Below are 14,156 nucleotides of genomic sequence, written 5' to 3'. Positions count from 1 at the left end.
TTGATATATTAACTGTCACCTCTCTCACACCTCCGCATATTTTATGAATAAGGGATTGCAGAATATTCCTTTAAAGTCAAAGTGGGCCTTTTATAAGTTTTAAAACTATTTCTCTTTTATTTTTCAGCATCGTGTCTCCACCATCATCGATTATGATACCATACTTGTACTCGGTGATGGAGAAGTCAAAGAACTTGATTCACCAAAAAATCTACTAGCACGTGACGACAGCATCTTCAGCTCATTGGTCAAATCGAATAAATAAGATAGACAACAAATAAAGAAACCTCGCTTGATTTTCAGTTTTGAGAGTAATTGTTATTGTCGTGATGGAATAGACAATAACTGGATTTGCGTCAGGAGAATCAAGTATAGGTGTAATTTTGCCGTACCTGACGTGGAAATGTACTGAATTGAGAAAAAAAGTTGTTCTCGGGTGGGACTCGAATTTGGAGATCGTGGATTTTTTCGCAACAGTTTTCACACGTACTGACTATTCAGTACCGTACATTTCCACGTCAGGTACGGCAAAATTACAAGTATTTTCATTCTTGTTACCGATTACGGAACCATTATTATTCACGGACCTTAATTGCCGCGATTTTGTTAAATGAAGTATTCAATCATTACCTTTTTATTTTCGCGAATTGTTTTAAAATGAATTACGCAACGGCAACTCACTCGTCAACTTTCAAAATCCGTAATCAACAATGTATTTGTTTTTTTAGGAGACTAGTAGCTGATTGATAGAGGCGGTTGAGTATATTATAGCGTGATGAGAAAAGTAATTTCATACCTTAATTACTTTCAGTTTTATTGATTGTTCAAGTTGCACGCAAGTGAACCATTTTCGGCATGTAATCAAAATTGTGTAGAACTGAAGATAAATGTTGCTAGTCGAAGCTGATAGGCCTACTGTTTCTTTCGGGTCAACAAAATGAGGTTAGAGTATACACTTACACCTCTACAGACTGGCTAATCCCGGTGGACGAGGATCCCAAGTGATGAAATACATATACATTTTCCAATTGCTTTAACAATTAATTTATATATATTTAAGAAGTTTTCTCATTTTTAGACGACCCTGGAGGATAATCTTATGCGTATTGCCATTTTATGTCTCACAAATGCACTTTAAACTCCAATTATGAGTATTGCAATTGGTTGTAAATTCGGCAATTTGTTAAAGACATATTTCAAAAACATAAGTTATATTTCGCATTCGTGTTTAAAAGAATGAAATAGAATTACAGCCATAGTTATAAATACTCCATTTTAATTCATAAAACCATAACTGCTTGTTGTAATAAAACTCAAAATTACCAGCAGGCCTACAGATAAATAAGCATATAATAAGTTTGCATGTAGGCCTATATGCTTTTGCCAGATCGTCCCCAAACCCGTTACAATATAAATTTAGAAAATTGAATTAGAAGCAATGACAGAACATTTCAAGTGAAAAATATGCTGGTAAGTTTGTAATTATAAGTTGTGGCAGTAGAAAAGGTTCCCGGATTGGAAGGTCATTGTTTCATTATTCGAGCATTCCTACTTGCTATTATCTGATTATTTCTATAAGTGGACATTCCTATTTAGGGGACACTCTCTTGGTCCCGAATCACGGGAAACCATACATTTTTGGCTGTATTTTTAACACTACAGCCAATCCCTGTTTCGGGACAAGCTTATTGTCCGATCATGAGGTCTTGTGACGGTTATGTAGTTAAGCCCGTGCCAAGTACGTGTGTGTGTAACCGATTGTATTTACCTATTAATATTACATTAATATTATAATTGGTATTCATTATTATTATTATTATTATTATTGTTATTATTTTTTTTTTATCATAGTCGTCATCGCCAGCCTCATTTTAACTACATTATTACTTCCATATATTACAAGTACTAAATAAAATCAATGCAATTATATTTTGATAATTTTTTTCGATAATTTAAGCACAAAAAAATGCAAATTGATATTCTTACTTATACAATAGTTGTCATGTTCTAGGATGGCAGCATCAGGAGATATTCCTCTATAAATATTTAACGTCGATCTATCGGATTCGGCGGAGCTTTGTTAGCGGTCAATACCCATTGTAATGGCTTGCTGTTAATGCGTTTAGCTTACTACAGTATGTAAAAAAGGCACGAGCCGGTATTTAGTGAATTTACTGTACTGTCAAAATGTATTCAGGTTCATGTCGTGGAAAGATCAATACTAAAATTGTTGATTTAGGTTTGCGTTCATACACATCATTAACATAGTGTTAATCACAGAAGGAAGATCTTGTTAGCGCCATTTCGTTAAATTCAGATGTATAGTATAGTGTGAATGCAAGTCGTGTTAAACAAACATAGACGGATGTAAAAAAGTAAAAGAAAAACAACCATCGGGTTGAGTTCGCTATAGGCTATAGGCCTATTTCTAAGAGACTGCGTGGACACTATAATCAAGATCATTTTCTCCATGATACGATCGATGAAGGCCTAGTTATTCCGACTTTCTCCCGATGTATACCTGTCCACCGCAAATCAAGTGGTTATAATACGAAGTTAAAATAAATGAATAACGAATTGTACTATAATACACCGCATCAGGGTGCTTAGGAATTCGAATAGATTTCTAATGCTGTTATTGGATATAAAATCATACGGTAACTAAAAGAAAGGAAGGGAGATGTATAGCTGAACACTAAGGACAGTCTGGGACCCAAATAGTTACCGGTCCAAACTAGGGGCGCTAGGGGTATCTGCTTTAAAATTTGTATGTGTAATATTGAGCATACTATACAGTGTTATATAAGCCTATAATATTTGATAAGGCTTAGTTATAATATTATCTCCACTATATATTTTATACATTGCTTTTGTTACATTATTCATATATATATGTATATATATATATATATATATTTGTGTACGGTATTTGAAAAATAATGATAACCACAATGCAATTAAATTTTGAATCATTTTGTAATAATTCAAGAACAGAAATGCAAATTGACTATTTTCATATAGGAGAGTGATACTGTACTAAGTAAGCACAATGCAAGTATTTAAGCACAAACATGTATGTGTGTTGTTATCACGTATTTACCACGCTTTGTGTGGCGACCCTAAACGTAACATTGTTTAATGATTAATGAATCTTTATTTGAACATTCTTTACAACATTGTATCCATGAGGAATGATGAATATGATTTACAAACAATCAGAACAAAAGTTTGTATTAGTCTTCTGTATTGGAGTAGGCCTATAGGGCTATTAAAAGCTAAAGCATAATAGTTTGCACAACTGTCCTACGTAATTGTTATCCCGCCCCCGTGATCAGCTCTATTGTAATATCATTGACCTGAACACAAACGAGATCGTTCTAATGACGTCACTTCATTTCAGCAACATTCATATATGGAAAACAAATCATGACTTTGTACATGAATTGGATAACAGATGCCACAAGATGTGAAGTCCAGACTTTTTATAGATTAAAAACATTTTCTACTATAACGCAATTATTGAATAGGCCTCAGTGTAATAATAATAATAATAATAATAATCATCATAATCATAATAAATAATAATAAATGATAATAATAATATTAATACTGTAATAATAACAAATAATACAGTACTGCTAATAATTGTTGCGCTGAAGTAGATATAGTAGTAGCATCAGTAGCAGTATAACAGTAGAGCAACAGGGAGCAGTCATGGTCATAATATGACTGCTTCTTGATAGCAGTTAGGCCTACGCAGTATACTAGTAGTGAAGTAGCTGTTTTTATCTAACGGTTTGAGTAAACCATAAAGAGCAGTAGTATACCCGTACAAATTAAAATTCTGTAATTCATGTAAAACTGCGTATTCACACAACCACCACTTATTATGTTCGTAATGTTGATAATTCCAAAATAGAACGTCAAAAAGTAACGAATGATTCTGAATCGCACATTTTATTCAAATAGATCCAATACATATGATTATGAAATTGCAAAATATATGACATTTAACGTAGCATTAATTATCGGCTGCATACTTTATGTTGTCGCATTTTAAAATGTACAACGCACAGTGCAGTGTACCGCCAAATCACTGATCCTTGGATAATAATTAAGTATTTTAACTCAACTGCTCTCACACCACGAATCTAATTCCTATTAATAAATACTCTTTGGCGTCAATTTCGACGCCAACATTGTTATGTCGACACATACAGTTACCGTTATTTATCGTAATTTCAAAATGTATTGAATCCACGTGGAGCAAGCTAAGCGTGTGTCATTCATCACAAGTTTAGCGAGTTGACTATTTTTTTTCCATAAAGCGAAATTGTAGGTGGGCCTAATTGAAACGGTACCCAGGGCATAGTATATATTTTATTTGCAAGAACAATATAATGATTTTCTGTTTTTCATGAATCTAAGACGTAACCATTTATAAACACTAATTCACTTTTACAATTTCACCGAAATGACGCGTCAAGTGGGTAGGCCTATATGATTACGTCATTGTCTTACAAACTAATACTTTTCTGATACCATTGCATTAAAATGTAATTAATAAACCATCTTTTAGTTTCTAATATGTCGAAGGTGAATTATAGTAAACGAACATTCATACGACGTTTGATACCGTCTGTATTTTTATTTTTAATTGTTGATTTTTACAGTTTGTAGAGCCGAATATTACAAGCAATCTTCAATTTTTACAACACACAATATTATACGCCATAATGATTGTTTGCCTTATTAATGTACACTTGGAACCACCAGATTGAGGTATTACGTACCATTTCACATGGCCTCCATATTATTATAAACAAAATAGGATTATTTAATTATCAATTGTATATACCTGTAAGCTATAATACGAATAATATTTATGCTATCAGAGAAAGATGGAATGATTACAATTATGATTATTTTGGAATGGCCAACCGTGTTGCACAAAACATAATAGGGAACTTTCGATTTGAGCGACCCATGTGTGTGACCGTCCACGTTCTCTGCAACAACGTAGATAACGTTCTCGCATGCGTAGCTGACTTCTTAACGTCATTACTTTCTACGTCCTACCGCGTCGTGCAATCCAAGCTCCCTTATTGAAAGCATTTATAGCATTATGTTACATTATACTAAATAACATCACCCTTTGCACAAATATATTCACACTGCCCCAAAACACAAACAATCTTAAGTACTTTATAATTTATAATCACTTTTTTTAAACAAAACTGTTTTGATTTTTAAAATGAGTTCTTCTAAAATTGGAAATATAATGGTTCCAATTTGTACCAAAATAAATATTTTATTGGAATTTGACTTGCGATCAATCGACCCCAGCGTTTTTCATTAATCAGATTAGGAGTGTGTCATTTCTTTTAAAGATGTATTGTCCCATGAAAAATACCAAAAAAATCATTTTAAAGTTAACTTACTCATTTTGAAATAACATAGCAATTATCAATTTGGACATAGACATTAGTGTATTTAAACAATTTTTACCCATAATTTTACAGCGAAAAATGATAGAAACTGATAAATGATAAATATATTTATTTATCTTTGCGATGGCTCTCATGGTAGCGGCAGTATTTTAGCCTTAATGGGAGTCTAATAATTTAATTTAGGCCTATATATGTCAAGAATATTTATTTGTTATAATTTTGGTCAAATAAATCAATCTGAGTCTTGAATTGTATTTATTATTGATTATTATTATCTATTATACAAATCAGGGTACACATTTTGTAAATTCAATCATTTGTATGTTACTGTAAAATGAGCAAGTCATTCAGAGGACAATAATCTTTGGTCAATGGACTGTTTTGAATACTTTTCATTGTCGTGTTTCCTAGGCCAGATTCGGCTGATTGAGGATTGCTGCAATGAAAACAAATCTATCGTAATTTAATTTTCAGACTAGAGCACAACATTTACAAGAAACCGATACGATTTCAACAACAATCGGGCAACTGAAGTCACTAATGCAAATAATTGAATCCTGCATCCTGAGGACAAAGGTCAATCGTGCTTGAAATAATTAAGTAATGTAAATTTTTTATAGTGACCATAGGTCTACATTATTTATTAAACAGTGTATGCATAAAATTAAATAGCAAATTTTTTAGGCCTGCATGGGAAAATTATCATACAGTCTGCTGATTTTCCGTGTGGCATTCTGAACGCATCGTCATTAAACACGATCCGTTGCACGCGCATCATGGCGTTGCGTTCTTCATAGCATCGCGTCGGCCGACAACCGTCGGGCGCTGTAAGTTCCCAGCTTAAGACGCAAAAATGGTGTCTTTCATCAGTACACTTCCCCGGTAACGGATCTCAAATATTATAGCACTACATACCCGACGATATGGAACATAGGACTATTCAAGCTCATTATAAAAAGAAATGATATGACCATTTATGTACGTTTAATATAATTGACAGTGGTTATAAGCTTATTTCACGTAGCTTGAATTAGCCTATATCGACATCTTAATCAAACAGAATATTTATGTAATCTATATATACATTCATTTTTAATTTAATTCTACTCATTCAATCGGAGTCTGTATACGTAGAATTAACCTATATACATTAATATGCATGCGGGTTACTGCCTTATATGTATACAGACTCCATTGCTTTACCAATATGATACAGACCGTAAAGTTCAAAGTTCAATGCTATAATAATTCATAGTAAAACAATCATTGCACAAGTTTATTATATACAAATTTGGGAAAATTAGTAACAACTATACATTTTGTGTATACACAAAATAAATCTACAAATTTACATTTCTTTGCAAGTATTAATTATTCAAAGCAAAGCATGGAATGATGGTAAGGAAAAAAGGCTTGGATGGAAAATCATTAATTTTATATCAGCCGTTTAGGCTCCACATATTATAATGTGTTCGATCATTGGTCTTAAGAAGAAGATCCAAGGCGGGGAAGTATTATTGCATTGGAACGAAATTTCTTTTAAACCGGAGCAAGACTCTTCGTTCAAACAGGCTACCGTAATTTACAACACAAGCTGAATGGTTCAACCAGTTTGCATTGCAGTAATACTGGCGAAGCCTTGTGCAAACTGCATAATACAAATACACCGTTTTAGAATGTAAACATTTCATGTTTACTAAAAGAACTGCATACCACAACGCTGTACATCTCCAGCTCCTTGATCGTCACAAACAATTTAAATTATTACACATCTATATATCCAGCACACATAGATTTTTGTCATATTTGCTTGTTTTTGTATATTATCTTTCAATTTCAGAATATTTACAAAATAATATTTCTAATATCAATAATCATGTAAAATAACGATGGTATACGATTGGAATGTATAACTTGGGTCAAAGTACAACTGACAGAGACATTTATCTGGCACTTAAAAGTCATTATTTCTTTCTTTTGCAACTTCGCTCTCCAAAGCAGCATAGCAAACAGAAGTAAGAAATGAAAGTATGATGCAGTCTTTTATATGTGACGCCATCGATGGTTTTCGGATTCATTCGGTAAAATTCGGCACACAGATTCGAACTGCGCGAGTCATGATGATACGAAGCAACGTCTTTACGGGAATGCGTAAGAATCCCAGAAAAAAATGCGTCGAAAAATTACCACTTAAAACCTTTATTGGCATTTAACTAGGCGAAGATGGAGGCGTTGAACCCTCCTCAATCGAGTTCATTCTCAATCTAGTCTCGAACTGATTTCGATTTCTCCGTCTCTTTGTCTCCACGAAACACGCAATTACGAAGAATATTAGTGGCCCGAATATCACTGCTAGCCCGATGCCTATCAAAGGCGGACGCTTTTGTCCTCCAACCATCGCCAAGAACAGGCCTAGAAAATAATAAAGGAATTATGAATTATTTTGTCATATATTCGATTTTATAATGCGTACTGTAATTGCTTGCTGCAATGCTGCTGATAAGTAAGCAAAACCGTTATGCTGATGATGTTTGCGCCATTATCGAGTGAGGATTGGTCCTGGTACCTACAGTAGGCCTATATTTTCAAAGTAAAACGCATGACTTACCGAGGGGTAACACGAGTACGAAGTATATACATACTAATATACCAATCGTAAGACCCTGTCCGCAGCACAGACCACCGCAACATCGTTTCTCTGGGAAAAAGACAAAAATAAACTGATAGGATTGATCTTTTGCACTACCTGACGTGTTAAAATAAACTTGTTCTGCTATGTATGGATTTACAGATCATTAGAAACGTGACATAAGAAAATTCATAAACGAAAAAGCACTGACGTCACTATGCATAATAACATTTAGTAATACTGTATCACTGAGTGTACAAGTGATATAAACATTTTTTTCTGCAGAGCCTGGCTTTAAACATTTTTATTATCATCATCACTAGTGTGTTATTAAAAATTAGTGTTTCTATTACTATTGTAGTTGATGTTATTATATACACTAATTATATATTCATTTTATATATTTATCTAATATTTCGTTGTAAGTCGTTTATTTCGTATCTATAAATCGTTTAATATTTCGTATCTAGGCCCTATGTCGTTAAAATCGTGACAATGGAAATATAATGTAGGCCTATAATATATAATCATATGATATAGGTTTTGGTGACAATAATTGACAGGTGGATTATGGTTAGTTTCATAGTTTCCTCGTTGTGAAATTATCCGAAACCACCTATGTTTTTTATCCGCATTATTAATATCCGTTGGCCTTTGTTAGACCATTTTCTTACTTCACATTAAAATCATTCTCTGTCATTCCAGCATGCCAAGTGAACCGTAACTGTGAACTATGACCTGTGTATGTAATGCATCGTATCGCATTGCCACTCATGTCGCCAATAATGTTTGATTGGTGGATAGATTAGCTCGAATATTGGCAAACAAAACTGCATGATAATTTAATGTATAAACTATACATTTTCAGATCCAATATGTCGCCATTCGATACAAATGAAGGAAAATGTCATCGAAAATGAACAACCAATTTCGAAACTAAAAATAAAACTGATGATGTATGATGGATGCCTATTCATCCAATAGTAAAGATAATCGGGAAATTATATTTCCACATTTTCATTTCTAAAGGCCTGTCCTGTATTGAAATTGTATTTGACAAAATCATGTGATATGCCTTAATATGGGCATGATGACATCATGACTATGTATATGCATAGAACAGCTTGGTTTTTTTTCAGTTCAGAAACTGCCACAGACAATGATGATGAAATTCCCTAGTTATATGCTTGAATGTTTTAGTTCCACGGGACTTTACCCCTCAACAAAGGGCCTGGTGCCCATAGATATGACTCTCATATGAAACGCCCATGGTTACATGTCAGAAGTGTATAAACATTTTTTTTCATGGAAAAGTATCTGTATAGAAACATTACCATTTGGACCATTTATACAGAGGGGTTATTATAGGGATCCTTTTTCGCTGCTGCCGGGGTGGAGGGAAACGGACGGACAGACTTTAAATGTAAATGTAATTTTCTTTTTTTCTCCAATTATTTACAATTTTGAAAAATGTAGGTGGGGGAGGGGGTGCGGGCCGGCTGGCTTCCCCTTGAATCCGCCACTGCATCACCGTCATCATCATTATCATTGTAATTATCATCAAACATAGACCTGTACCAGTGGTACAGTGTTAAGTTATAAACATCTACACATCTAGATGTGTATAAGAGACAGCTGCTAGCCCGATGCCTATCAAAGGCTTGGCAAACAAAACTGCATGATAATTTAATGTATAAACTATACATTTTCAGATCCAATATGTCGCCATTCGATACAAATGAAGGAAAATGTCATCGAAAATGAACAACCAATTTCGAAACTAAAAATAAAACTGATGATGTATGATGGATGCCTATTCATCCAATAGTAAAGATAATCGGGAAATTATATTTCCACATTTTCATTTCTAAAGGCCTGTCCTGTATTGAAATTGTATTTGACAAAATCATGTGATATGCCTTAATATGGGCATGATGACATCATGACTATGTATATGCATAGAACAGCTTGGTTTTTTTTTCAGATCAGAAACTGCCACAGACAATGATGATGAAATTCCCTAGTTATATGCTTGAATGTTTTAGTTCCACAGGACTTTACCCCTCATCCCCACAAAGGGTCTGGTGCCCATAGATATGACTCTCATATGAAACGCCCCTGGTTACATGTCAGAAGTGTATAAACATCGTTTTTCATGGAAAAGTATCTGTATAGAAACATTACCATTTTGACCATTTATACAGAGGGGTTATTATAGGGATCCTTTTTCGCTGCTGCCGGGGTGGAGGGAAACGGACGGACAGACTTTAAATGTGAATGTAATTTTCATAACATAACATTTGAGGCATTCTGGGCTATAATTTTTTTCTTTTTCTCTCTTTTTTTTTCTTTTTTTTCCTTATTTTTCCCTTTTTTTTTACCTCCCAAAAGGGGAGGGGGCGGGGCCGGGCCGCCCCCCCCCCTAAATCCGCCCCTGACATTGATGTAACATTAATGCTTTACGTACACGATGGAATAATGTTCTTTCTGTATGTCTTACCGGAGTATGTCAGACAATGTCAAAATAAAGGTACCGAAATCAATAGAACTCATGGCAATACATTGATGCTGCGTCGTTTATGCGCATAATTTCAAATTTAGGTGCTCCTCTTACAACATTTGAATGGTGTGTAATAACAACAAAAATGATTATAGGCCTAACACTGTAATAACGATAATTATAATGAAAACAGTAATAATTACCTATTGATAGTTACTCAGCCTTATTTATTAAAAGCATTAGAAGTGGCAGTGGTTGTGGTTTGGGCTTTCAACCTCGTGGTGAAAGTTCGAATCCCACTGTGCATCTTGATTGTGTCTCTGTGCAGGGGGCTTTACTTACGTTTTTTCTCTATCCAGATGTATAAATCGGTATCATAGAATATGCTGGGATGGTGAAACGAATGGTTAACCCCTCCCCAATGACGCAGAGCTCAGGTTTCGATCTACCTTTAATTTTTGCCTATTACCGTATTAGTAATGGGAGTTGAGTAATATTCATATTTTAAACGCTGACATACCCATCAAACAATTGTATTGTTGTTAATTATTAATTTAAATATTTCAGTCTTACATCGATTGTTGATAACCTAGTAACCAACACCAGTTCATAGATTTATCCAGTAAATACAACAGAGGCCTTGGTAGAGAAAAATAAGAAAAAAATTCCAAAGTCTATCAATCATTTGACAACCGATGTAAATATTGATCTATATGACGTAACAGTCACGTGACTGAACACACCATGTCGCGCTACCATATTAGAAAACAGAAGAGATGATACTGCTGTAGTCTGTTCGGAATTGAATAATACTTGTACGTGAAAAAGTGGGTGTATACTGGAGCCTTATACCTTGCGGTTATTTTGCAGTGTATAACCTATGACCTTATAGAATACGAATAGGATAACCCAAGGCAAATATTAGCCATTTCACTAACAACGCTGCGTACATGAATATATGAGGTTTAACGAATGCTTAACACTTTCATATATAAACAACTGTTTTTGAATCATCATCTTGCTTGTACACATTACCATGGAAATGTATTAACTGTGTTACGTTATATATAAAACAACCCGTACTTATAGTATGTTTAATTAACGAAGGAAATTGTAAAAACATATTGGACTGATAGTGATAATTCTTAATGGTATATTTCTCTTACAGGAGGAGTAATAACAATTGTACTGAAGTTAACAATACAGTAATATGAAGGCCTACAATTTGAAAACCAGACATCGTCTCGTTCGAAATTTGTGTTCAATACAGCCCCCCGGGAATGTGTAAAACGTTGGTCTAATTATATCGGTAAATGATATAAACAGGGATGTAATACACTCCGCACATCGAGAGGTTGCAGGTTCGAATTCTGCCAAATACACTTCTTTTCATACAACTGAATTAAAAGGAACTTTTCGTTGAAGGCTACGGTAGCTTGATACGATTATAACATCTTGTTCCTATTCGAGCACTAAACTGTTATTATTTATCCATTGTTAATACTATTGTGCTTATTGTTGTACGCAGCAAACCTAATTTGAATATTATATTATAGGCCTATATTATATCTGTCTCTTATACACATCTAGATGTGTATAAGAAACGATTCCTGTAATATCTGTCTCTTATACACATCTAGATGTGTATAAGAGACAGATATATATATAGAAACGTAACAGAAGAGAAATCTGACAAAGAAAGAAAAAAAAATCCTCAGCCTCGAACCCGGGACCTTTTGCATACACGACCACGAAAGCATTGTGGTGGTTCAAGCGCCATGTAGATCTGAGTTTCTTTCATTCTTTTAACGTGTCTGACGTCGCGATTTTGATATAGCTCTAATATCGCACGTGATCAAGCTGCCAGAGATCTATAAGATACGCCAGTCTTTTTTGCATTATTTTCAGCTAGCTGGATCTCGAATGCGATACTTGTATATATAAATTGAATTAAAGGTGGAAAAACTCAGAAACAGAAAGCGGAATAATGCAAATTGAAACGTAACAGAAGAGGAATCTAACAAAGAAAAAAAATCCCACCAGGACAAGGGTATGTATTTATTTAAGGGAAAAATACTGAAAAACAACAATACTGTGGGAAACAATGGATGGATCTCGGTAGAAATTTGATAAGCAACAGCTAAAAATTTCCATATATATATTATATATATTTAATATAATATGCAAAATATGTCAGTAATAACATAAGAGCAGTCACTAATATAAATAGAGTGCATACCTCTGTCATGTGCCTGAAGACCAAAAATAAGTAGGCCGTGTATGATGGGCGAAACTGCAGCATACTACACGAAAATAATGGAATCGCCCGTTGTTTTCAGGTACATTACATTATTTTCTTGAGTGACGTTACAATTATTTTCTTTCATGCTCGAGGGTAAATAATTTAATTTCCGTGACCTGTGACCTTGACCTTGTCCTTTGACATTTTCTTCCGATAATTGAATGGTGTCTTTTTCGATTATTATGTACCTTTCCACTAAATTTTATGATGGTCCATTCATTAGATTTTGCGTAATCTTGCTAACAGACAGACGGAAAGACAGACAGCCCGACAGGCAGCAATGAATAGGCTACGTAATCTCCTTGGTGGAGGTAACATTAACAGCCAAATACGGTATATGACTATAATATTTATAAATGCCCATATTATAATCTAAATTATTGCTTTATATCTAGAGAAAGGGATGAACACACGATAACAATACACTATTACTAATTACTAATATAATATACTGAACTGCACTTTAAAAAAGGGAACTAAAATTTTCTGTGCATCAATTACTATTAGGTATGGTTTTATTGTCATGTTAATTTCATTTATATCCGCAGACATACGAAAGAAACAGACGGATAATCCGAGTACGGTTATATCATGCAAATTAAATGACGTCCGCATACATTATGTTATACTGTAAATGAAAAGACACAAATAAATGTGGTTGAAAAAAAACGACATCAAATCACCTCATTCACTGACATGCTCAACTCATACCGTGCTGAGGTAGTAATATTAGGATATGTCCATAATGATATGAAACTAGTAGTAGCAACCAAAGGCAGCAATTATGCCGAGTGTAGACGCATTGGATACAATCATAAACCACCGATCGTGATTACAATTTTGTACGGTACAGATACACGGAAACCATAATACGACATTGAAATATCTCATTAATAATATTTGAAATGATGCAAACCGTCTGATTATGTGATATTCTGCAATGTGTGTCTGTTTGTTTTGGAGGTTGACAGGCTGCTCGCATAAAGCACGAATCGTGCGCGTCCATCGTTGAATAAAACATTAGGTCTACATTGCGATACATTCGTTTCTAAGCAAATCGATATATACAATTAAATCTAAGTTAAATTGGTATATACATATATAATGTATGTGTATATAATATAGGCCTACACATACATATGCCTGTATATATATACATATATATATATCACTGACTTGATAAAGGGTTACGCCCGAAAGATCTCGTCTATTTTCTTAATAAATTTTGAGGCAAATCTATTACCATCTCTACGAGTTTTATTTTATTTTATATAT

The 14,156-nt window shown here is 34.0% G+C and overlaps 2 protein-coding genes across 6 annotated transcripts in view; one reads left to right on the top strand and one right to left on the bottom strand.

Annotated features, from left to right (window-relative positions):
• The window catches only part of LOC117122071 (ATP-binding cassette sub-family C member 9-like), a 32,259-nt gene extending 28,641 nt beyond the window's left edge, over nucleotides 1-3,618 (top strand). For 3 of the 4 annotated variants that reach the window (XM_033267534.1, XM_033267533.1, XM_033267535.1), the window contains one exon: nucleotides 128-3,618. In XM_033267534.1, coding sequence (XP_033123425.1) covers nucleotides 128-265 — 138 coding nt within the window. In that variant the 3' untranslated portion in view covers nucleotides 266-3,618. The remainder of the gene's footprint in view (nucleotides 1-127) is intronic. The other variant, XR_004447664.1, reaches the window with a different exon arrangement.
• A 2,794-nt stretch (nucleotides 3,619-6,412) lies between these two features.
• Nucleotides 6,413-14,156, bottom strand: part of LOC117122072 — a 19,953-nt gene continuing 12,209 nt past the window's right edge. For both annotated transcript variants that reach the window (XM_033267536.1, XM_033267537.1), the window contains exons 2-3: nucleotides 8,059-8,148; nucleotides 6,413-7,862 (exon numbers count right to left, since the gene is read on the bottom strand). In XM_033267536.1, the coding sequence (XP_033123427.1) occupies nucleotides 7,660-7,862; nucleotides 8,059-8,148 (293 nt within the window). In that variant the 3' untranslated portion in view covers nucleotides 6,413-7,659. The remainder of the gene's footprint in view (nucleotides 7,863-8,058; nucleotides 8,149-14,156) is intronic.

The sequence above is a fragment of the Anneissia japonica genome, unplaced genomic scaffold, assembly GCF_011630105.1.
Source record: "Anneissia japonica isolate Jap-2015-1 unplaced genomic scaffold, ASM1163010v1 scaffold288164_len509026_cov199, whole genome shotgun sequence".
NCBI classification, from domain to species: Eukaryota; Metazoa; Echinodermata; class Crinoidea; order Comatulida; family Comatulidae; genus Anneissia; species Anneissia japonica.
Note: the sequence above shows the minus strand (reverse complement) of the source record. Positions and strands in the feature narration are given on the sequence as shown.